We start from the raw sequence: 27,021 nt of genomic DNA, 5'->3' as shown, positions 1-27,021 counted from the left end.
GAAGACCAAGGAGCTTTCGAAACAAGTCAGGGATAAAGTGGTAGAGAGGTAAAGAGCAGGAGAAGGGTACAAGAACATTTCAAAGGCACTGATTATCCCTCTCAGCACAGTGAAGTCCATCATTAAGAAGTGGAAGATGCATCATACCACCCAGACACTACTCAGATCATGTCACCCTCCCATACTGAGCAGCTGGGCAAGCAGAAAACTGGTTTGGGATGTCACTCTGAAGCCAACAATGACCTTGAGAGATCTGCAAAGTTCTGTGTCTGAGATGTGAGTCAGTGTTCACACATCAACAATAAGCCGGTCCCTACACAAATCTGGCCTGTATGGACGGTTGTCAAGAAAGAAGCCATTACTCAAAAAGTCTCATCTTAAAGCATGTATGGAGTTTGCGAAAAATCATGTAGATGATACTGCAGACATGTGGAAAAAGGTTTTGTGGTCAAACGAGACAAAAATTGAACTTTCAGTCTAAATTCCAAGTGTTACGTCTGTTGCAAGCCCAACACGGCACATCACCCAGGCAACACCATCCCAACTGTCAAGCATGGTGGCGGCAGCATCATGTTATGGGGATGCTTCTCTTCAGCAGGGACTGGGAAGCTTGTCAGGATAGAGGGGAGAATGGATGGTGCAAAGTACAGGTGAATCCTTGAGGAAAACCGGTTTGAGTCAGCCAAGACTGACACTGGGGAGGAAATTTACATTTCAGCAGGACAATGATCCAAAGCACAAAGCCAAAGCCACACTGGAGTGGTTGAACAAGAAGAGAATTAATGTTCTTCAGTGGCCCAGTCAAAGTCCTGACTTGAATGCAATTGAAAATTTATGGTGAGACTTGAAGATTGCAGTCCATTGACGATCCTCAACAAACTTATCAGAACTGGAGCAATTTTCCAGTGAAGAATGGGCAACAATTTCACCATCCTACTGTGCAAAGCCAGTAGAGACCTATCCAAAAAGACTCATAGCAGTAATTGCTGCAAAAGGTGCTTCTACCAAGTACTGACTTAAGGGGCTGAATACTTATGCAACCAGTATATTTCATTTTGTACATTTTCTTTGCAAGTTTTGCTGACATTTAACCTCCTCCTCATATAACAGTGTTTGGTTTAACCACTACAGCTTTGAATAAAAAAAGTTTGTTTGAAAAACTGTGCTTCTGCAAACCACTGTGGGTAAGTACACAATTGTATCAGAAAAGTATTAGGGTTAGAAATAGAGTTAGTGTTAGGGGGGTTAGGGTTAGATTTTGAATTCCAAAATGTATAAATGCACGCCAAGCATCAGCTGCAAGCATCAGAATGCCCTGTTGAACTAAAAATGTACTGTAGCCAGGAGTCTGCTCACCACATGTTAACTGAAGCCCCCAGAAATGTGTGTGTGATCTGAGCTGATGATATGGAGCTCTGCGCAACAGGATCATTCCTCTGCAGTGTCATCCATCTCACTCAGCAACCTCCACTGACAGATCTCTAATTGGGTCAGGCAGGAACACCATTGAGGAGAGTGAGCTCTGGTCATGATGTTGTAATGTAGGACTATTATTGTAGCTGTGGGTTGCAACATCTCATGTGTGAGAAGGGATTCAATTTCTGTCTTAGAGGAAGACTCAGGCAGACTTTGTTAAACGTGATAACACTCACTTTTAAGAAGAAGATAAGCCGAGTGATAGACAGCTTGTTGCTTTAAAGTACTGACTTTCCATTTCGATTCCTTAGAGTGTGGTGTGGGTAAAAGATTCCTTTTATTTTACATTTTCATCACCTTGAAGATCAGTGAAAATAACTTTTTTTCTGCTGAGCTGAATAGAATGCGATCTTTGCTTCATAACATTGCTCTATTAATATATTTGTTAAGAGCAAGTAGCTTTACATTTGTTCATCCCCCTTACCATTCTCTTGCATTCAAAACTGTCCATACATTTTTCATTTCACTAAAGTGTATTCTTATAGATTATATTAATAATGAAATGCTTTTTGCAAGATGATTTCACCTGGGCTCAGTAGCTGCTCTTCAGTTCTAGTCTCCTGTCATAGATATGTAACATGGACTAGATCAAACAAAGTGTCTCTATAGAGATACATCAGACACTACTGGCCAGGCCCATGATGAACCTGCCAGTAGACAACTGTTGAGTGCAACTGGCTTAGTCATAAGAGTGTAACACTTTACAGTGTCTCTAATTACTGTGTATTTACATAGTAGTTACATAGTAAATACATGTGTACTTACATATAATTACAATGTGATTATACATGGCTACAATGTACTTAATGTGTACATTTCTTTGCATGATATAACCCCGTAATAAACATACTTCTGGCTGTGTAATGTTGTACACTGGTTCTAAAATGCATTCATTAACATTTTACATACCAGGATATTTATAGCCGATACTCCATGAATGAATGAGTGCCCAAAGCCAGTGATAAAATATATTTACTAGTCCATATTTGTGCTACTATCATTATTTACCTATCATAATCTACACAGTGTATAAAACTAGCATGACTGTGCACGCACCTCTTGTATAAAACACTTGTCTTGTATACGGCTATCCTGGCAAAAATATTACATTTTAAGTACTATGTACACCTCTTAACTGACACACAACACAATTTAGCACGCTGAAATTCTGCTTTTAGATCTAAAGTGTGCACGCTGTTCTGTAAATGACTTTAAGTGGGGCAGCAGGGTTGTGTTCTCCTTCATGAGTGGCAGAGCCAAGAGCACGTTTCAAGGTGCAGCCTTGTCAGTATTTTAGAATCTGTAACTTTAAATCAATGGGCTGTGTACCTGTGTGTTAACATGTCCTGGAAACAGATGCTCCAAGCTGCAGTATGTAATTTTGTAATTTTCTTAACTGTTTTAATCCTAGAATGTCTGCGGGTGCCTCTATTATTTTCGGGATTTTAAAGAGGAATTGTAAAATTAAAAACATACATATCACCCCCAAGGCTGTAAACAGAAAATTGGAGCTATCAGTAACTATCATTAACACTTCTCACAATCCCCAGGGCTTATACATGTGATCAGCACAATTTGTTAATTAAATTCCCACGAATTAACAGGGCGGAATAAAAAATGAATGACTTCAGAACTCGTTTAGGAGTTATTCCTGTGGGATTCACCAGAAATCATTATGAATTTGCGGCCGTTATTTTAAAGTGTTACCACAACTTCATCTGCAGTGCTAAATGAATTATTTTGCAGATTATTTTAATTCCCAAATGAATCCAGGAAATGACAAAGAACTCAATACAGATGCATTTGTATAAATGCTAAAAGAAGATCTCTGTTTGGTTTTGAAGCCGTACTTTGGTTCCTGTGGCTCTGTGCCCTTTGTTGACACGGTTCAGTCGGTATATTCAGTACTGCGCTCTCCTGCTCTGGAGCCTGTGAATGAAGTGTCAGTCGCTCCATTAGGTGCTTGCTCAGGTGTGAAACAGTAAACATCAGGTACGTATTGTTCAGCCAAACAGCGGCAGCCTTTAAAAGCTTCCCACACCATCCCTGTCATCCTATTATGCTTAGTTAGATTAAATACCTTTTAATAGCTTTATTTACTATTGTATGGTATCTGTGATCATCCTCTAGTAACCAGGTAGGGCTGGCAAAGTTGAAAGTCTAATGTTCTGTTCACGTTATTTTCTTAAAGCTATTTCCAGAGCTATAATAGCTCAATATTGGAACAACAGAACACAATATGATTGCATACACCCTCACATGGTAATAGTCTTGTGTTATACAGGTGTCACTAGGTAAGCAAATGAAGTGTTAGAGTCATGGCAATGGTATTAAAATGACTGATTTACAGTATGAAACATTTCTTGTGTTTTCAAGAGTGACATGCAGACAGTGAGACACCTCCATATAGCCTCACAATCTGATACTCCCAATATCTTATGCTAAATACTGTTCATGCCTTCAAAGTGTGTGCGTGGGGGGTGGGGGTGGGGGATTCATGTTGCTAGTGCACAGGAGCTGCAGAGGTCAGTGGATTAGGCTTTAAACCAATTAGTACAAGCTTCTGTTCACCGGGAGCCTCCAAGCAGCTTATAGAGAGCTTTTAGTATGTTGAATTAAGTAAAGCAGTGTGTCTGACTGGGAACTCGCTTTAACCTTAGATCAAATCATGTCAACATCAAGCATATTATAGGCGCAGATCAAATCATCAATCGAATATCTGGTATCTTGTTTGTCCTTTGAAAAACAGTATGTCCAATGATCGGCAAGGAAAGGATTTATAGCTTACCTCAATCCATTACATCCCCGCTGTGCACCAGAGTTCGCATCCTCCTCCTCCTTCCCTACAGCCAGCCTCTCCACCTATCTGCGAGCGAACTTATGGGCAGGGATACCTCAAAAGGTGAGGTCAAAGGCCAAATAATGCAGTGTAAAATGTGTATGATGTAGTAGCATTGTCTAGTTGATGTTTTAATAAATAATTTACTGTATGAGTTTCCTGACTGAACCAAGGAGGTCAAACCTGAAACCCACATCTGAAACGATTCCCTTCTCAGCTTTGCCGTGGGTAAACTAACAGATTACTATTAAACCCTGTCTAAATAAACAGAAAATCACGGCAGGTTTGCTTTCACAGCCACTTGGTTTAACTGTTGTATTTCAGTCATGGTCAACTGGAGGGTGTGGGTTAGCTATGAGTAGATACTTAAATAGCTAGATTAGTACAAATCTTAGACTTCCTAATGTTAAATAGTCAGAGATTAGTACTAATAAGGGTCAGGGAACCCAACTGTAAGTGTTTATTAGATTAAAAGTTTAGGTAATCTTAATTTAAGTTAAAACTGTGTTGTTGTGCACGTTGTCAAAGGCATTTGTACAGAAGGATAAAGGTCTGCTTGTGAATGAAATTCAGTGCTCTGATTGGCTAATAATGATTTATAGTACATACTCCAATTACTAGGATTCATTATTATTATTATTATTATTATTATATTATTATTATTATTATTATTATTTTGTTAATCCAGTTTTTGAGAAAACAACTTGAATTTGGATTCATGGTTTTATTCAAATTTGGAAATACAGTCCAGCCTGCCTTATATCCTTTCAAAGCCGAGTGTGACATTTACCAAAGTGATATCATCAGGAGCTTGTCTGTATTGACACACGGCAGGTTTGAGTAGATGTCTTTTTCAATGCCTTTAATGTATGGTGCAGAAGGTCTTGTGTTTTGTGAACTGTATTGTGTGGCAGCCATTTTAAAAAGAAGGTCTAGAGCGGTCTGTGTAACGGGTTGTGTGGAGTTGTATCTAAAACCACCTGCCTTTGATTTTGGTTACCATGCCGATAAACTCACTGGCAATATAAATGTAATATGTCATGCTGTAAACTTTTTTTTTTTTTTTTTTTTTTGAGTAATAATGTGCTTAAGAGTTGAATGCAACTTGCTTTCAGGGATGAAATTGGGGGTGTGTATGTATGTATGTATATATTTAAACTGATTAATCAGAGCATATGAAAGTACCTTTGTAATAGATTTCTTCCTAGAGGCGGATGAGTTCATAATACAGGCATCAGAATAAGACCTGTACTTACCTCTCGACTACAGAGGTTGCTCTTCGGTTGAAAAATAAGACATTGATCTGGAAGGTTAGACGTCCACTTTCAGCCCTTGCCTTTTCATTCAATTCAATAGGCTGAGATGATGAAGATGTCTGTCTGACCAAGAGCAAGCTGTCTTGTCGAGATGACAGTACCATCAACTCCTCAGCCTCTAGGATAAGATCTATTACACCTTATTGCTTCTTTAAAGAATCATAAAGAACTACAACTGAAATCACAAAAAGAATTTACTCAGATATGCTGAGCCAATGGAAAAAAAATGTAACACATGTGGTCTTTGAGTTACTATTTTATTAGATTGTTTTTATTTATTTATTTGTTTCTTTTTATTTATTTTTTTTGCCCACAGTTGCAAATGAGCTAATTTCTCCAATTTGGGACAGAAAACAAACAAACAAACAGACAGAGAATACAAAATCTGACAGTATGGTACAGAATACAGTGTGTAATATATGAGTGCTCCCATTTTATTTTTCCAATTAGAGGTCAGTATGGATACAGCAAACCCTGCTATCAATTGCTAACTTTTTAGGTACAACTCCTATAGAAGTCATTTGGACTTCAGCTAATACCTCTTTCAGTGTAACAGTCTGCCTTGCTGGACGTCTTGAGACGTATTTAATATTGGCGTTGCCTTCTACCAATCAATAGAATGAGTTACCTATGTCTACAAAACCAACATCCCATAATACCCTTGATTTGGTTCAGTCACACCAGAGAAGGCATTAGATACCCAAGGGCCGGTTTTTCAAAACTTTTAATCTGGATAACGGTGACCTAGATTTTATTTTCCGAGATTTCTTTTGTCTGTATTGTTCTGACCCGTGTTTTTCAGAAAATGCCCTGCTGGATTACTTCTATCCACATTACAAATAATCACTATTACGAAATTCGTTTTTGTTTTTAAAGGAATCTAGGTCACAAAATCTAGGATTACAATATCTGGATCACTTGATCCAGATTACATTTTGAAAACCAGACCCTGGTGTTTGTTAGAGTAGGTCCTTGTTCCTGGTCCACGCTAACCTCTACATTGAACCCTTTCAGCACAAAATAACTTTACAGAAAGATAACCCTGAGATAACTAAAATGACTACAAAAGATTTAGAAGTGAGTAGTTTCTCAAGATTTACGATTATACTGTTACAGTATAATCGTAAATCTCAAAAAACTACTCACTTCTAAATCTTTTGTAGTCATTTTTGTATTACTTTAGTATAAATACATGTTAATTTGGATTCATATGTTGTTTTTTTCTGACTTTATGTGAACGAAAAGACACACATTTGCCCGTTTTCCCATTGGAAATAGTGATATTTTGAAATAGCACTGTCCTGGTCACAAAAGCAAAGTTTGTGGGGAATAATAGCCATTTTCTATACTTTTGAGGCAAAAGCAATTAGGAAATAACACTTACTACCCAGGAACAACAAAAATAATAATAATTTGTTACACAGTGTTATCAGTGTCAGATTTTTGTCAACAACCAACATAAAACAAAATAAAATAAAGAGAAATACAAGTCCTGATGAAGAAACAGGCGCTTGGAATTTAGTTTAATACCATATTAATTTCTAGTAATTAAGTGCTATAAAATAATATTGAAGCATAAAAAAATTAAAATACAAAAAATACAAAATTAAAGTTTCTTACAGTGATGGGAAGTCGTCTTCATTTCCTTTTCTTTTTTTTTTCCACCAGGAGAGAAAACAAACAGTTTTCATCCATTGCAATACTGGCATTGACTGCTTTGTTAACTGTTACATATACATACTAGGTTTGTAGGTCTGAAACAAAATTGGTTTGGTTCAGCCAAGGCATCAAGACCTGCACTATGTTTTAAAAAGGAGCTTTGCTAGATTTGTAACTACTGCCATTGAAGTATCGTGAAAAGGTCTGAAACTAGTGTGTTCACTTACAGTCACCTTGCCCAGAAAGTAAAATACACACTAGGGTATATATATATATATATATATATATTTTTTTTTTTTTTTTCTGTGCCTTCATTTGGTAATTAATTATTGACTTTTTATTTGCGTACAAATGCACGCAACATGAAAGTTCTCAAAAAAGTCGGACTGGTGGGGAGGGGATTGACTCTGACTGCATTCTCCAGTGAGATGTATCTATGTAGAAATCTATGTACAGCAGCGTCCCTTTAATAAAAGGATTGTCTAAGTTATCGACTTATTTCACGCAAGCATGTGCCAATTTGGCAACTTGCGTCTTTGATATTCTTGCAGAATGTCATGGGTGAGTCTAACTAACATGCATCAGCTTCAGTACCCACTGCCTTATGAAAACAAAAAGATGTATTAAACAATACCTTTCTTACCTCAAGCAAGAAAACATTATTTTACTGTGTATCTTTTTTGTTACACTTTATTTTCAATGTGTTTCACTCCCATTGTATCCAGCAACTGCACAGCCAGTTCAGTGCTTGTGCTACATTTAATAGGACTTGGAAAACCATGAGGTCAAGGGGTCGGGTCCTATTACCTGTAACACAGAGGAAATCAACTTCTAGTGTTGGGCGAGAAATTAGGCTTTACCAGATTCGGTGAAAGTCTGGCAAACAAGGATGAACAGCATTTCAATGGGGGTTTTGATATATTATGTTCATTGAGATTCATCCATCATTTAAAAAATGAATTCATGAATGGGATCCATACTGCCAGGAATTGCCAAGTTTGTAAAGGCTACTCTGCTTGTGTAGGGAAACTGAATACTGGAACACACTCTTACTCATGCTGATAAACTGCTTATGATTTAATTACAAAGCCATCTAAAGAAGCAGTCGCAGACTGTTTGGCACAAATTTGCCATACTAGGACAAAACTGATCACACCAGTTCATAGAGCATTGTGAAGAATATTTCTAATAGGGGACACATCCCATTGATGAGCAACTTTTAAATCTCACTCATCAACCCCCATTCACTCAGCAATATTTTCTCTTGAGGGCCACTCCTAAATGATTGCTTTACGTACAATGGCATGATTTTATTTTACAGGATATACAATATATACTTGATCTAGCCATGTTCTTAATTTGTCATTAGATGCAATAAGGTAGCCAAGTCCAAGGTCACAGTGAATCAACCAGTAGCAAAGCTGAGAATCAAACCCAGTCCCACCTAGTCCTAAACCAAACTAGTGTGGAGCCAGATTGAGGAAGAGAGAACAGCTATGTAGTTTACACAGATTTTGCGGGAATCTTGCACATAACAGGGGGATTATAATGTCCCCACTGTCGACACACAGTCAATCAAGGCTGTGCATTCTGCCATTGCACGTTGTCACAAATTGATGTTGGATGCAGTCACAGTGAACGTGTTTGGTATGTACCTCTTTTTTTGACTATGTTTGCATTGCTCATTCAGTCCATACGTAATGTAATGATAACGAGGGAGGAGGGGCTAGAAATGTGGGAGGGGAGGTGGGACAATACTGAAAATAGATGCCTCAGTGCACATGAGTAAAGTCTTAAAGTTTTAGTGGGGGGTTGGCCGGCTACATTCACTCTGTAAATCCTTCACAAGTTCTTCTTATAAAAGTATCAGTCCTTTGTTTTTTTTTTAGATCCCCCACTATGGGGGGGGGGGAGTCTGAACTGAAATTCTTCAGACAGAACCCCCTCCCTTTCTTGTCTTCCTTCTTCAGTGTGTCCTGTGGAGCACAGCCCCAGCCTCAGACTGCAGAGGTCGCTGTGGGCTCGGAACTCAGGCTCTCGGCGATGTCATCTCTCTTTATCTTGCGCAGGGCGGTGCACAGGGCATCCAGAGTGGCACAGTCCTTGGAGCCCCAGTCAGACAGCAGGGCCTTCACCGGGTGCTCATCTTGACGAAAGGTGTCTATGTGCCCTTCCTGGTAGCCCAGTAGCTCGGCCAGACTGCACCAGTCCTCTTCAGCGCTTTTCTCTGCAAGCAGGGTCTCCACTTCTTCTTGTTTGTGAGGGGGCAGGATGGTAAAGAGGTTGCCATCTACCTTTACCACTGTGGGGGACAGATAGAGAGAGGGGATGGGGGGGGGGGTCTGTCAAACACAAACACCCAACAACTAAGATATACAGGGCCATATCTATGAAGCATTTACCGCTGTGCTAAGATACACAGGGCCATATCTATGAAGCATTTACCGCTGTGCTAAGATACACAGGGCCATATCTATAAAGCACTTACCGCTGTGCTAAGATACACAGGGCCATATCTATAAAGCATTTACCACTGTGCTAAGCTTTGAAAAATGAAAATCAAACTGTTACAGAACTAGCAGGAAACTGCAGAGGTTCATATAGAAGCTCTTAAATGATTTATCTGAAGTGAAGCTTGGTAACGTCACTGTTCTGTTTTCTTAATTTACCATGGTGGTAAATGCTTTGTGAATATGCCCTGCCACTTTTAATCCACTTTGAATATCTTTGTAGTTGTCAAATATTTGTAAATGTAAGTTGCCTGTTGATTCAGATGCAAATTAGGATGGACTATATAACCACAACAGACTCCAATAACAGCCACTCCTCCACTGGATACCTAGTATTTGTTCTAATATTATACAGTTTGGGTGTTTCACATGAGTCTGTTAAGTAAACTGTATACTGTATGAGTCTGTAAAATGTATATTGAACCAAAGACTTTTGCCATTAATTTAGTGAGGCAGCTCCCAATAATTAAAAAGGTATATTTTTAAGATTAAAACATGATGTATCTACAAGAAGGGCTTATGTTGTATGTGTGACAAACAAGATATTATTCACTGCCCTTATGGGTTCTGTCCCCTGTCGGTGAGATGAGATGAGGTTAAATGCTCTATTACTGCAAATACAAATAAGCATGGCTTGTTTGCATTGTGGTTCAGAGGCTTGTGTGTGGTTTGTATGGATGCAGGTTTGCTCCCAGCCTCAGTCCTGTTACTCATGTCCTGTGCAATGTGCAAGCTAAAAGCGAGTTCTAGCACACTGTCTAGACTAGTATAATGATTTAGCATCCTGCACTGTATTTATGGGAACAAAATAATACAAAAGACAGCTTAGCCAGTTCCTGGTGTGATCCTTTATCTGGGTTTAGAGATGGTAATTTCAACAGAATAATAAGAGTCTAGATTGCCTAATCATGTATTCCAGGGAAAAGGTTGCATTTGCTTGGCTTTAAGTGCAGATTTACTTGGTCCAGTGAGGACTTAAAAACTACTAATGTTTTTAAACTATGGGCTTACATGGCACAGTGCACTAATACAATAACATCTCATGTCTTTCACCTTTTGTTTGCCTGAGTTTGATTGAACAGCAAAGCTGTGAGAATTTAACACCCCCCTTTTCAATCCCGGTGTCATGGGAAATAAATTGACATCACCTCTACTGCGCATGCACGGATTTCTGAATTTAAAGTTTGTTGGAAATTCAATGAAGATACATGATCGAAACTCCATTCGGTTTTTGGGTTTTTTTTTTAAGAATCAAAAAGGTAAAGATAGTGGTTTTTTTTTTTTTTTTTTTTAATGTGACATTTGTAATCTTTTATGGTAACAAATGTAAAACAAAGACGGCGATCAGACAGCCATAGACCAATATACAGATTGTTCAACAATTAAGGCTCACAGCCGGAAAATGCTCCCTCCCTTTAAATTCAGAAATTCATGCATGCGCAGTATAGACTATGTCAACTTTTTTTCCCAGTCGACCAATTTCCTGTGACAGCGGCATTATTTTTTTTATTCCTTCCTGTCTAGTTCTCAGCTCAACATTATTTTGGTCATCTGAAAACACAAAAACTGTTATTGAACTTGTGTGATCATCTGTTTCTGTCATTCAGACCGCGTATATCTGTTAGGGTGGTGGAGCGAGGGGGGAACTTGAAGACCAGGTTTGAAGTAATTATATGTTTGTGTCGTGAGAGCTGTACTGCACCAGATTGGCACTTATTTTAAATGATGTAACAATTGATACAATACCTGCAGTTACTGCCTGTGCTATTGAAGAGCTCTTCCATACATGTGAGTTCTTTCCTGTTAGTCCGTTAATATTACCATCTTGTTTTTACTCCCCAAACCATGCCCTCAGGTAATGGTAGGGATGCGAGAACGCAGTGAAAATGAAAAGTAATGTTCTTTAAAGCCTTGGTTATCACAACTGTTAATTGCCTTAATGGGGTGAAGATGTTTAATGAACAGCTGGGATCTTAGTAAAACCATGATACATTACTAATGAATCACTCCAAGAGAGATTTCTAAACTCATATTTCATTTGTTTTTAATTTAAGGTGATAGTTACTGAGAACAAATAGTTGTTTTAGGGCCTGTTTTGTTTCATTGATTGCGCTTCATAGATATAACAGAATGAATGTTGCCAAGGAGATGGAATAGAATCAGTAGATGTGATGGTTAATGGGCACCTAATAAACATGCAGGTCTGTACTGTAGCCCTCGATGTTAACTGTCTCTCAATCTCTGTGATAGGCGCAGTCTGTTCATTAGCACCTACAGTAATCAACCAATGTATATAATGATGTGAGATAGATGTCTGTGCTTTCTTGGTATGAGCTGTGTCACAGACACCTGCTAATGAGCTTTACGGTTCATACTCTGTAAACGAGCCATACTCCCTACCCCTTTCCCTTCGCAAATCTTTCAAATTCAATACAGTCTAGTATAGAGAACTCAGTACTGTACTGGGGAACTGAGAGCCAGCTAATTCAATACATCTAGTATAGAGAACTCAGTACTGTATTGGAGATCTTAGAGCCAGCTAATTCAGTACAGTCTAGTATAGAGAACTCAGTACTGTACTGGGGATCTGAGAGCCAGCTAATTCAGTACAGTGTAGTATAGAGAACTCAGTACTGTACTGGGGATCATATAGATCCAATGCTGTTCAGTTTGAATGCAGTGAATCTTGTACTAGTTACCACTGCAGAAAGACAAGTATTGGGGGTAAAATGAAAAACTACCCCCCCCCCCATGGTTCTGTATTCAATATAATAATAAAGGCATTGATCAAAATGTTTGTCTGCTTGAGTTTGTGACTTTGATGAAGGCACTCGCTAATACAGCACTTCGATCAGCTTGACATTGTTTCCGATAGTCTTGCTTTATAATAAACAATTGAGAGCTTGAAGTCAGGGACGGGATATGTCAGCTACTGGACTGTGCAAATTGCTCAGGTGTATCTTTGGAAAATGAAAGCCATGCAATAAAAACTGGTTTCTAGTGATGTGGGTTTCAGATGTCCCGCTTTGTGAGTTGGGAGAATGTGAACTCTTACTGCTGTCCTGGTTTTATAGACGCCTCTAAGGATGCAGTGGGGTTCATGGTTTTATATTTGGGGTCACAGCTCCCGTACCACACTACCGTTACCATGCTGCAAAGGCTTCCAGAGACCCCACAATGACATGATTTTTTTTTTCTTTTATCATTAAAAATAGATTTTGGGAAATATATTGGCTTCATGATCAAACAATAACTAAATGTTATTTTTTTTTTTTTTCATTTGATTATCTTTATGAATACGGCCTAGTGGTTAGAGTTTAAAACTGGACAGCAGTGGGCAGATCATTCATACAGTAAACGTAAACACTTAACAACATTGTTTCTAGTGTGAGGGTCTGGGAGACAATGTGACCTAGAGGTCAGAGCTGGGCTACTGTACCTGAAACCTTAGTCCTCTGGTTCTGGTGCTTGATCTTCTGGCCCCTATTCTGTTCTACCCTAATGCCCTAATCGGTGCCTCCTGTGCTGTACTGTGCCCCCGTTCTGTACTGTGCCCCTGTGCTGTACTGTGCCCCTGTTCTGTACTGTGCCCCTGTGCTGTACTGTGCCCCTGTTCTGTACTGTGTCCCTGTGCTGTACTGTGCCCCTGTTCTGTACTGTGCCGCTGTGCTGTACTGTGTCCCTCTGCTGTACTTTGTCCCTCTGCTGTACTGTGTCCCTGTGCTATTCCTGTGTCCCTGTGCTATTTCTGTGTCTCTGTGCTGTACTGTGCCCCTGTTCTGTACTGTGCCCCTGTGCTGTACTGTGCCCCTGTTCTGTACTGTGCCCCTGTGCTGTACTGTGTCCCTCTGCTGTACTGTGTCCCTCTGCTGTACTGTGTCCCTGTGCTATTCCTGTGTCCCTGTGCTATTTCTGTGTCTCTGTGCTGTACTGTGTCCCTGTGCTGTACTGTGCCTCTGTGCTGTACCCCGTGTCTGGTCCATACCTGGTGACTGTGACAGAGTCTGCTGCTGCTGCAGCTGTTGCTGTTCCTGGAGACTCTGGCTGTCCACGGAGATTCCACTGTCGCTGTGCAGTTTCTCTCCCTCCGGAGACGGGGTCTGGTTCACGGTCCTGTTATTGGCTCCCTGTTTGTTCTGCTTGCAGCTGTTCCACCTGTAGGAGGAGGGGGGCGGGGGGGATGGGGTCAGTTTGGAGCTAGGGTCTCTGAGAGACAGATAATTCAATGTAGGAATAAAGACTGAAACAAAATCAGAATAAAAGAACTGAGCAGGAAGATAAGCTTTGTATATATACACAACATCAGTGTGGACGAGGAAAGACTAAAACAGCTAGCAATAAGTACATCTAAGCATTTAAGGTAACTTTCAGGCTTTACTTTTTATACAATTTACCTAACTGTAGTGTAATCTACCTGATTTTTTTTGTGCTACTGTATATAAATATGCACCATAAGGGACACCAGTCTGTTGAAAAACACCTTACAAAGAACCATACAGTAATATACAGTAGTTCAGGGCTCAAGATTCTAAATATACACTGCTGTGTAAAAGTCTTAGACATGTTGCACTTTTCTACTCTTTGATGCATTATGAGCATCAGCAATTTACTCAAAGCCTCCACTAGTTTTTTCTACTATTATAATAACCTTGACTTGCATAAAGAAGGAAAAACATTGAGTGAAATAACTCAATCGATTTTCAAGGTGTGTTATCCATAACATAATCAACAAGTACAGAGAAACATCATCTTAACTGACAAACCCAGGACTGGAAGACCCAAAAAGCTGTCTAACCAGGATGAGCAATACTTGAAGATAATAGAAAGAAGGCAAGCATTGAATTGACAACAGAACTGGCAGAAGGCACAGGTGTCATTGTCCATACATCAACAGTACGAAGATTACTCTTGAAATCAGGACTTAAAGGATGTGTTGCAGTAAGAATACCTCTGTTAAAAAGGGAAACAAGACTAAAAGGCTAAAATATGCACAAGAACACAGAAATTGGATGATAGAACAATGGTCAGAGGTGCTTTGGACTATTGATGGATGGACAACAACACCTGTGAATTCTGCCATACTCTACCTCCCTGAAATTTGGAATTCTTACCTATCCTTTACCATACTTTCACTATGCTTACAAATTGCTGTGCTTTTACTATGGGAAACATTTAAATAGGGCAATCACTGAAAAGCTGTGGCTTGAAAAATGGTCCATACACGAACAGGGGAAATAAAGAAATAAAGCATCCCTTTACACACATTGTTTGTTTCATTTGACATAAACGCTCACTAACCCCCCTGTCCCCCTCAATACTGCCCCGGCTCCAGTGTGGCACTAGCCCCAACCCCACCCCACCCCCTCGCAATACTGCCCTGGCTCCAGTGTGGCACTAACCTCCCTCCCAGTACTGCTCCGGCTCCAGTGTGGCACTAGCCCCAACCCCACCCCACCCCCTCGCAATACTGCCCTGGCTCCAGTGTGGCACTAACCTCCCTCCCAGTACTGCTCCGGCTCCAGTGTGGCACAAGCCCCAACCCCCCCCCACCCCCTCGCAATACTGCCCTGGCTCCAGTGTGGCTCTTACTTTTTAAACACGATGAAGGCCACAAGTCCCAGCACCACGGCTGCTAGGATGGAGCAATAGATGGGGATGAGGTTCTGGTCCATGCCAACGCCGCCCATGCGAGTGGAGCTGGGATTTGTGGTGGTCACGGTGTCCGTGGGGGGAGTCATTTTTGGGATCCCTCCTCCCAAGGTGCTGTCTGTCATGTCCATCGTGGGGATAGGGGTGTAAAACCTGGGGTTCAGTTCTAGAGCAAAAAAGGACACTTGTTACTGATAGGATTGGGACTATAATTGATCATCATGATATTCGACAGAATTTCTTTAATTGGTGGTCTGGTGTTCTTAAAAATGATTATCCCTAATCGTATATTCAGCGATTTCTTCTAAGAGTGATCTACTGAGATATACATCATACATCATACATGTACATCTTACTTTCTCTAGACAACCAGTTTGTTCTTATAGAAATGATGCAGACCCTCATAATTACTAAATTGAATAATTGTTGGAGAGGTGTGGTATGGCTTTATTTGAAAAAGGCAATCATTTTCATTCTGATATTTTTGCATATTAATAAATGTGCTTTCCCCTATCTCTCTGAGCTTTGCAATATTTACCAGTCCTTTACTGACTGTCTTATTGCACTGCGCTATGCTTTTACTATGGAAAAAGCAGTGGTTTGTAAAATTACCAACACAAATAATAATTTTCATTGTGATATATTTGTAGGTTACTTAAATGGCTTCACTATATATTTTTTAAATGTGAATTTACTTTTTCACTCTCTCAACACTTGTTGGAAAGGAGTGCAAAGTAGTTCAGCCAAAAATCCAAAACAGCAATACAGTACTATTTACTGAGCAATACAGTACTACAAGATTTTTGCCAGAACAGCCGGTGTATAAAATACTAATAGTTCAATATAGTAAATAATAAAGTGGAATTCTGTAATAAAAGTGCACTAGTGTATAATAATTAAAGTAGCTCTCAACTGGAAGTTTTTTAAACTGCATGTGTTTAGAGACAGGTTAGACCTCTCAGCGTGAGTAACATGAACCCTACCAAGAGTAACATTAATACAAGGGGCTCATTTCTGAAAAGTATAGAACAAATGTAACAGTATAAACCAGCTAGAATCGCAAAGAGTCGACTGTCTTCTCTAAATTGTTGCTTGTTGCTACTATTACCATTTTTATACCCTGTGGAGATTTTTAAACAATGAAGAATTGGGAGTTTTATTAGGTGTAGTGTTCTCATTAAGGGTAGACTCTGCCTTTCTACTAAACCTCTGCTACCAATCTAGTTCACAATTCATTTAATAACGAATATTCTAAACAGCATAAAACTAACAATGGCTGCATGACATTTAACGTCATGGTAACAGATATTAACTTAAAAGCAGCCTACATATATTTTACATTCATATAACGTGATTTTTGTCTTTACATTACAAAAAGAAAAAGAAAAAAAGAAGCTATTGGTTCTTGATATTGGGCTTTCCAACACCAAAGAAAAGATTCAGTGCTAGAAACCGTGTTGACATTAACATATTATTTTTTTTAGCTTTAGGAATGCTGCTTTGTTGCACCTGATAAAGTTCATTTGCTGTTACAGATTTACTGAAACAGCCCTGTTCTGTATTACTTTCCTCCTGTTGCCAATAAGTCACCTTTGGAGTACAAAAGCCTGACAAACATATCTTCCTGCTTCAATACCATTAAAATAGTGGATGTTACATTCCTCCATACTAATGCTCACAATGCTAGAAAGCCATACACCTAACATTGCCTGTACCTTTTATTAAACGCTTGTCTCTCAACTACTTCACAATCAAGAATGAATCAATTACCTTATCAACAAGTAAGAAACACACTTCAAATACTAAATAATAACATTTGCAAAGTAAAAACAATTAAATGTGTCATTAAAAATCTCCATGGGGCATAAATGTAATCTCGAGGATGCATTAGTTAGACCTCCTGTCTTTTTACGTGAACTACTCGGCTGACACGAGCTCTGACTAATTCATCCTGGCATTTGAACTTGATTCAAATTAGAGCCTCGGGGTTTTAACATGGAGCTGACTGCAATCAAGCAATGTACAATATCAGCTCTGTAGAACAAGAACTTCAGAACACTCTTATAAAAAAAAACAAGCTAGGTACTTGTAATGCATTGCACAGTGGAAGGAAACGTTTGTTTAAAAATTAGTTTGCTGCTGCTAACAGATGGCTACTACAACCCAACTTCCTTTCAATAGGGTTATGGACCTTATTTTGTTGTCAAGCTATGGCAGTGACATGGTATTGATAACTGTGTACAATAGAGGTGCACAAACTGATTATTGGGATGAAGCTGTCTACCATTCCATGTGAAACAACTGAAGCAACAGTTGCTTGGGTTTGTGTGGACTGTTGAAAAGAAAAGCAGCAATCCACACACATCCAAGTAGCTGTCACCTTCAATGGTAAATTAGTCTGATCAACACCAAGCACCCTCACCTGATTGTAAGCACCTGATTTCTGAACAATCGAATAATCGTTTCATGCAGCACTGTTATACAGACACTCATTTGAAAATACAGCATTTCTGTTGATCCAGGGCCATTGTGCAATCATTATTCCATACCCATGGGGCTCCTATAATTGCTGGGAATGCAGTGGTCTGCTAATGACTGGGGTAGTTTCTACATACTTTGCAAATATTTCTATATGACGCTTATGAGAATAAAACAGCGCTGAGTGTCTCTAGGAACTGCGCACATGTAAGAGTGACAGTGGCCTGGATGCAGCTGCTCTGGCTCTCTTTGGGACTCTATAATTTATATACTCAGCAGGATAAAGAAAATAATAATTAAGAATCTAGTCATACAGTTGTTGGGATACAAATAATAACAAAATAAACATATTACTGTCCCTGTTATTGCATCGTTTGCAGCGTATCCTCAAAAACTGTGCGTCAGACAAACCTTCCTCTAAGCGAGAGTGGCAGGATAAATGATCTAGTTGAAGAACATTACCCAACTCTGTAGGTTACGACTAAGGATGCTACAATTTCTTTTTCTTTTTTTTTTTTTTTTTAATCTAACTGAATTGTGTTCTGTGTGATCTGCTGCCCTGTGTATCATCCTGATCAAATAGACGGCCACAGTGACTCAGCTCAAGGGAGACTGCTGACTGGGACGGCACATTCTGTACCACTGTCAGAGCTAAACTGAGCACTGATAGATAAACAAGCACATAGGATCAAAATGTTTTGGAAATGTCATATGCAAGTATAATGTTGAACCACTTTACTGAAGGTGACTTTTAGCATAAGTAGAATAACTTCGATTTAAAATGATTGGAGAGAAAAAGCATGTGCAAAAATGTATGGAATGAAATACTGTATGGTAAACAATTAACCACGGTAACCTTGTACAAGAGATTGGTTAGCGGTTGGTTGCACTGGAATAGAGTAACACCTGAATTCTGTTGATAATTAGTAAGGTAACAGAAACCGACTGCAATCATATTGTCCTATGCCCATATGATACAAATACCGGGCATGAAGGAGACACAGATAGAGAAGCCTCGAATACCTCCAGGATCATCGTGGACCATCGGTGTATCAGTCTGAGAGATCTCTCCAGGGGTTCAGGTAATCTGATCAATTGCCTATATCTGTTAATGCTAGAGGCACGTATTGTATCTAAACAATAATCTACAATGTAGAATGTAATGTGGGTATTTAGAACTCAGAAATGGTAAACACTGTTAAAATGTGAAACATGGTCTGGTCTCACACTCTTATAGTACAGTAGTTAATTCCATATTTACCTTAATTCCTAAACCTTACAAACTGGTGACAGTGAAACCGTACAAGCAGATGAGAAATAAAGAGATGGACCGGAGTTGCTGTGTCCCAATCTATTTTAGAAGTTCACTTCTTTGGAAGTCTATCTTCATGCAGGGACTTCTCAATTAAATCAGTGCAGACTTCCGAGAGTTGTATCAGACACCATTCGGAACACCATAATCCTCTGTGTTACAATGGTTCATGCTCACATTCCATTGGTCAACAAAAGCCATTGCCAAAATTTGGCACATATGTTTTAGTGCAAGCTGTACTGAAGGTTGTTGCTCATGTGACAATGAGAAGTAGATTTTCCGTGGTGAATAATATTCTTAATATTGAATTGTGTGGGTTGGGAAGGTGTGAGGTCAGGTTCTAATGAGTTGTAGACACATAGCTTTATCCTACCAGAAGACTGTCTTGCATATACAGTAAGCATATGTATAGGCACACACAAACATATTGGAGTGTTCGACCATTTATACAGTATTGTGTATAATAGAAATAGTGTGAGCCTTGGTTAGTCTCTCTCTCTCTCTCTCTCTCTCTCTCTCTCTCTCTCTCTCTCTCTCTCTCTCTCTCTCTCTCTCTCTCTCTCTCTCCCAACTATGAAAAGCGAGGCTAGCTGCTGAGATCTAAGCTTGCACTGATAATAAAGTGAGGAGGTCTGTGAGAGTTGGCATTATGTATTATTAAACTACTCTTTTCATTACTTTGAATTTTCTCTAATAAACCTCTGTCACAAAGGGATTCATTAAAAAGTTTGCTTTTCAAAGCTGATCGCAAAGCAGTCAGATTCTGTACCAGCACAAAGAAGCTCATACTAACACTATTCAGGATGGAAAAACATTATATTGGAAACTAGTCAAAATTAGATCACATTGATATAAATACTACTTTTTTGTTACAATAGATCAATGACTGTTTAGATAAGAAAAATAAAGCTGAGGGAATACAAAGCCACTGTTTCAGGGAAAGTGGCTTGAAACCTGGTTCCAGGATACCAAGAGACCTAGTTTGACCAAGTCTTCCCTGGAGTGCCATGCACTGGCCTGAAACCTAGTCTCTTGAAACCAAGTTCCAAGCCACAAGTGGCTTTGTGTTCCCTCAGCTTAAGAGCAGAACTCTAGCCACTAGTTGAGACATCACCTCAAACCCCACACAACTACCCCCATACAAAAACCATTGAAACCAAAAAAACTCCAGAATGCCATATATTAAATATCATGCCCTTATAAGATGATTTATTGGCAGCATTCAAATCACTGCAATATAGTTGTGTTCTGCTAATGGTTCAAGTAGGGTTGCTCTAACACTGCAGTGTTGGTCACACACAACCCCAGTTCTTCAGCTCTACAAGGTCACAAAGCCTCCTTCCATCAGCACTAACCATGAGGCCACACTGCCTCCCTCACTCCTTGTCCCTCAGCTATAACTACTAGGCCACCTCCCCTCCCCCAGCCCCTCAGCTCTAATTACTTAGTCACCCTGCCTTCCTCCCAGTCCCTCAGCTCTAATTACTTAATCACCCTGCCTTCCTCTTAGTCCCTCAACTCTAAGTGCAAAGCAGCACTGGCTCCTGATCCCCGAGTTCTAACCACTAGGACACATCCCCTGCTGTCTATGCTCAGCTCTCTAGTACACTAAACCTTTGCACTGTCAGGTCTACAGTGCTGTTGCTCTGCGTCTCAAGTCTTAACGATCATGAAAGCATTCCACTAACCCCCCTGTCCTCCCAGCAGCACTGCACCTTGATGAGCACAAACAAATACCTCACCCCTGACCCCACACTCCTCTGTTTTCAAAGCCAATTTCAACAACAATACACCACTACCCTCACAATGGCTTTTAGAGCTATGAAACATGTTAAAAGAGAGAGTTCTTTTTTTTGTTTTACAGTTTTATGTAAGATGTCTTCAGCACAGTTACAAATGAGAACAATGTGCATTCACACTGATGCTTTGATCACCGGCTAAACAGGGATATAAAACAAACCACAGTCTCAGTTTATGCATCTTGCCTACAGCAATCCCTGCATTTTCTCTCTCTCTCTCTCTTCTCTCTCTCTCTCTCTCTCTCTCTCTCTCTCTCTCTCTCTCTCTCTCTCTCTCTCTCTCTCTCTCTCTCTCTCTCTCTCTCTCTCTCTTTCTCTGGGTGCCTTTCTAATACAGAATTCACAGTTCTGTAAATCAAAAGACTCTATTTTCATGAAACGTCCTAATAACCATAAGCAGCCTGGTGGAGCAGGATTCAGAGGGCTCTTTGTTGCTGTGCACTGAGTGCTCATCTTCTTCTATCAAGCTAATGGCTTTGATTTGAGGCCTGATGGGGGTTTGTTCCGGCTAGATAGCAAAGAGGTGCGAAATCCAAAGTGCACTGATTAGTACTTTGGTGGTGCAGAGCTGAGAACCCTGCCCTTCACTACTGCTGCACTGGTAGCAAGACTCAATCAGTTGACTAAAACAAATTTGCAGTACTTAAATTTGCATGTACAGTGACATTGTGTTGTTTTCCAATGACCAAGGTTGATACATTATGTAGCAGGGGTTACAAAGAAGCCATAAAAAAGGACCACATCAAATCAGTATGCATGCTTTCTAAAAAGGCACAGACAGAAGAAACTGTGAACCGTAAATTATAAAACTCACAGCAATTCATGTAATGAAATAATGGAGCAGCATCAGTCGATAACTTCAGGAACGATGACACCTCTAGTAAAGCTACTTGACTAAACATCTGTCTCTGCAAAATGCCCAAACAGTGAAGGCAGGTTTGAATCTGCTTCTTGCAGAGCCAGCCACACATTAACACTGTAGCGGTTGATCTGGACAATTAAATTGTGTGCTGCAGGCTTTAGGCAAGACTGAACGATGGTGAATGGAGCTGCTCTTGATAATGTGTGCTTGTACATTGCTGTTTAATAGCCTGTTGTAAAACACCTCCCTTCCAAAGCTGCATGACCAGAACCCAGCCTAAGGCAATATAGAGATACCAGCAAGGTAGTCGACATTCAGGTACATTAGTCTTTATTTTATTTTATTACACACTGTCTGATAATACATGATACATGCCCTGTAATATTGTTTAAAATTGAGAGTGTTTGAGTAGCTCAGTGGTTAGAGTGCTGGGCTGCACTGTGGAAGGCAGTGGGTTTGAGTAGCTCAGTGGTTAGAGAAAGAAAGAAAGAAAGAAAGAAAGAAAGAAAGAAAGAAAGAAAGAAAGTGTAGTGGAGAAACTTCACAAAATATCACAACAGGTGGTGATGTAAATATTCATGAAATGGAAAAGCCCTGACATGCTTTTTATTCCACCCAGGCCTTGAGGGTCTATAACGACAGCGAGGGTTCCCACACTCCTCTCTGCTGAGACAAGCTGCTCAGGTTACTGTGAGACAAACAGAGACAAACAGAGCCAACCCTCACCACTCACCATTAGCTAAGCGCCTTTTCTACTTAGCTTGCCCAATGAACCTGAGGAATGTTACAATGTGTGAACACAGCTGAGCTGACCTGTTCCCATCAGACACGTAGGGAGTAGGAATGAAGGTGGGTTTAGTGTGGATGGTGCCTGGAGGCATGGTTCACTGTCAGGTATCAGCTGTCAGGTGAATCGACACTTTCAGATGTTTTGAATGGTCGTGATGGTGGTTTAGAGCCTGCGTGTGTGTGTGTTTGTTAGACTGGTTTAGGGATCTCAGAAGCTCAAAGCTACCTAGTAAGCACTTGAAGAATTCCATCAAACACCAGCTGATTCTAGTCCTCCCATTTCATTCAATAGACAGTATAGGGAATTGGGTACTCCCTAACAACAGTTTCCCATAGTAAAAGCATAGTAAAGTGTTATAAAGCATAGTGAAAGCACGGGACAGCATAGCAAAGTATGGTAAATCATAGAGAGGTATGATAAAGCATATCATACAAAAATTATTATTATTATTATTATTATTATTATTATTATTATTATTATTATTATTATTATTATTATTAAGAAGATATTTTGACCTTTTCAGTAAAATTAATTTATAATTGATTCACCAGAACATTGAAAAGATTCTGATATGAACTCTCATCATCTTTGTGTACAATGCAGAGAGAGAACCGAGGTACATGTCAGAGCATTTTATAAAAAGAGACACAAACTGTAGTACAAATATTATTGTTTTATGAACTCAATCAGCTGTGTCTCCTCAGTGACTGTGAAATCAGATACCAAGAAGAAACAGTTCCTCTAACTAATATGTTGAGGCAAGATACATGGGTTAAAACTGAGTCAAAAACAGTGGAAATAAAGCCCAAGGAATACAAAACAAATACAACAGTGAAAGCAAAGCCAATGAGAGGTAAGATACAGCATTTTTTTTCAATTGGATTCTGCAGATGGGTTCAGGAATCACATGAGGATATTCACAATCACATGTTCATGAACACAGCTAAAAAAAATTCGAGATCAAGACAAGGCATCACAAAGGAGCTACGGAAAAGCAATATGAGGACTTCTGAACAAAGGCCCAGTTGTTTTTATCCTGAACTCGTGTGGTTGGGATAGATGAATCGTAAACATGGGGTAGCCTCTCAGACCTGGGCTAAGGTTACAGACTAACATGTTTGTGGTGGTGAACAAGATTACTAATGCAGTCAAATATTAGTCATGTAAAATATACAGTATATGGTCACTTTGTTAGGACCTGTACATAACATTGTGTGGGGGCAATGTTTGCCCTGATCACAGCCTTCACACAACGTGCTGGAAGGTGACATTAATAAGTCACGCAATTGGTGCAAGTAGGCAAACGATCATTATGAGGAATGTATGTCATTCAAGTTAATCTCAAACATTCTCTTGTAAGGTGTAAAGATGTGTATAAACCTTCTAACTGTGTTTCTATTGTATACAGAAATGTTAGTAAGTAGGTATTTACACACACCCCACCCCCCTCCCCTGGAATAATACAGTTAAACAGCATATTTATCATAAACTGAGAAGAAACACAGTTAATTGGGAGAGGTGATGGAAGGGGGCTGGGAGAGGAACATCTGATGTGATTCATGCAATGGAGGTCATGCTGAGAAACCGGATACAGCAGGGGCAGGACAGCTCATCTCACATATTGATGTGAGATGAGCATTCATGGTGTCTGTCCAGGACTCTGCATTCTGTGCCAGTGTGGGGCAGAGCACTACTTGATGAGTCTGTCCAGGACTCTGCATTGTGTGCCAGTGTGGTCGTCAATATTGAGTTTTCAAAATAAGGGAGCTTTTGTAAACTGAAATCTTAGTGGCCTGAATTGAAGTGAATACCTGAATACCTAGTGAATACAAAGGCATACAACTATTCCACTAACTGCTTTTAAAAGGGAAGAATATCAAACAGAAAAACAACCATGCCATGCTTCGCAATCACATTCTCTCTTGGCCCCTGTGGTTCTTCTTGTACTTAGTTGCAGGCAGCTGATTTAGCAGCAGCCAATACTTTGTGAACAGGTCCACTGGAGTTGATTTTGCACAACACCAAAGCATACACAGTTGGCATCGTAACTTTCATCACACAACAAACCCGAAGGCTGAGTTTGGTGCTGCACATTGACCTCGTCATCCAAGGATGAGCTATGGCACCTATAAAAAAAAGCCAAACTGCACAACAGTGTGGTATTGCAACACTGCACATGCACATATGTGGCTGATCAATAATACCACTGTCAGTAACATTTCATTGTCAACTATCTTCTATTTTAAATGATCACACTATTGCTGTATATAAACACATTCTATCAATCAATCTGAATTTCTTGATGCTGAAATTGTGATACAAACGCTTATCTTTCATATTTGTGTGACTTTTAGACTTTCCCGCAGAATGCTTTGCAATGTGTGAGTCTGGGAACATGTCTACGACAGATTTGTTGAACTAGTCACAACATGCAATTGTCTTTGCATGTGTAACTTTCTTGATCTTTGTTTTTCTTTTGGCAACAAAATATGTTATTGAAGGGCTGGCTTTTGGAGCTTTTTGCTGCTTTTGTGATCTCTCGTGCTTACCATAAACATCATCATTCTTGCTCCCATGTCCCATCATTACAATAAGTCCTGCATAGTTTACAGAAAGTATGTATTTTTCCAACATTGATTAGGATTATGTGAGCATATGTTATGGACCAAGAAGCTTTCTCTCTCTCTCTCTCTCTCTCTCTCTCTCTCTCTCTCTCTGGTGAAGGTGAAGCAATCGTAGATGGTCAAGTACATGAGCCTTGCGCACTGAATGCATGCCCGCCACAGTGTCCTAAATCCTGCTAGGTACAGACGGAGATTGTAGTAACCACACACTGTATATGCATTTTTGCAAGTTTTGCTGATAAATGGGGTTCAACAGCAGAATTTTCAACAAAATATGGGAGAAGATCTGTCCAAAATGTCCAAAAGAGTTCTGACAAATAATGGGGAGTTGACAGGTCTGCTTATCAATTTAGAATTCACTGTTTATCTTCCAAAATTGCACAACATTTTTTTTGCAAATTGCTCAATGGCATGTCAGTAAGGTGTAGGGACGCCATGCACATTTTGCAGGTAAATGTGTCTATTTTTTCTGTCTGTCTATAAATCAGTACAGTGATTCACACTGAATATGATCCCTTTCTTCTCTGAATGCAAATACGGCTGTTTATCTGTAACAGATGTGTCTCTTTCACTTACACACTTACAATAGGGAATCAACACATGTGTCTCTGCCAGCTCTGGAAGCAGGGAGCCCAAGACAGTCAGCTGCAGTCTAGCTCTGTGCCTGCCTGCACATTCCTTGGCCGCTGGCCACGTGTCACTACATTGACCCTCAAGCCTGTGGGCCAGCTAAGACCACGAACCACTGCACCAGTCTAAACACTCCTGAGAAATCCCAGGAATTTACTGCCAAAAATCAGACTGAAAAGATGAGAGGAGTCGAATGCTGCATGAACATTTCATTCCCTGCCCAGCTTTATGAATGGCACAGCATTGCAAAAGTAATATGCAGCAAAGCTTGGCGTGCCATCAGATTACTGAGATTGCTGAAGTTAACGGTTGGTTTGAAGGAGGAGGTCAATGGTTACAACATCGAATAACTCTTTAGCAAAGTGTTTTACTCCACCTAATTTGCACCCTTTTTGATAAATAAACTGTTATCTCAGGAAGTTACATTAAGGCCTCCACCTAAGTTTTTTTTTTTTTTTTTTTTACTGGTTTCCATAACAGTACCTGGATACAAGTTTTATATCCAAGAAAAACTCAGTTCTAGAAGTGTTAACAGAGTATAACATTTTTTGCATGTGTATAATCCTATGTTGGCCCATTTCTTCACACAAAGAGTGGTGAAGGTATGGAATAGCCCTGGTGTTGATGCAGAATCACTGAGATCTTTTAAGACTCAACCTGACCATTTTGAGATCAATCAGCTACTGGGAAGCGGAAGAGCACTGATGAGTTGAATGGCTTCTTTTAATTCATACATTTTCTCATGTTCTTTTTTCTCAAATTACTGCACTCCAGTTACTGGCCACATCTGAAGTCTGTCTAAGCTTGTCCAAGCCTGTAAGGGCAGTGAAATAATGGTCTGTAAATTGACCCCAATGATGACCTCTGGCCTTAGCCCTGAGCTTGCTGTTGCTCCCTTTGTCTTGATTCAAGGACAGTGCAACCTTTCACTCTATACCCGCATGGGGACTCCTCGCTGACCTAACCTTTCTCTTCTCCCCTTGCAGATTCTGCCAGAACCTTTGCTAAGTTCACTGTATCTCTTTCAGCCTGTCTATTATTTTTAACAGACAGCACCATGCTTGTTGTCGATCGATC

The 27,021-nt window shown here is 39.8% G+C and overlaps 1 protein-coding gene across 1 annotated transcript in view; it reads right to left on the bottom strand.

Moving 5' to 3' along the window:
* Nucleotides 1-6,992: 6,992 nt before the first annotated feature.
* The window catches only part of LOC121323802 (tumor necrosis factor receptor superfamily member 16-like), a 50,011-nt gene continuing 29,982 nt past the window's right edge, over nt 6,993-27,021 (bottom strand). Inside the window, exons 4-6 of the mRNA XM_041265019.1 lie at nt 15,390-15,615; nt 13,786-13,955; nt 6,993-9,592 (exon numbers count right to left, since the gene is read on the bottom strand). Coding sequence (XP_041120953.1) covers nt 9,288-9,592; nt 13,786-13,955; nt 15,390-15,615 — 701 coding nt within the window. The 3' untranslated portion in view covers nt 6,993-9,287. The remainder of the gene's footprint in view (nt 9,593-13,785; nt 13,956-15,389; nt 15,616-27,021) is intronic.

Source organism: Polyodon spathula, chromosome 12 (assembly GCF_017654505.1).
Source record: "Polyodon spathula isolate WHYD16114869_AA chromosome 12, ASM1765450v1, whole genome shotgun sequence".
Taxonomy (NCBI): Eukaryota; Metazoa; Chordata; class Actinopteri; order Acipenseriformes; family Polyodontidae; genus Polyodon; species Polyodon spathula.
The sequence above is the reverse complement of the archived record's forward strand: the minus strand, read 5'-3'. Positions and strand labels throughout refer to the sequence as shown.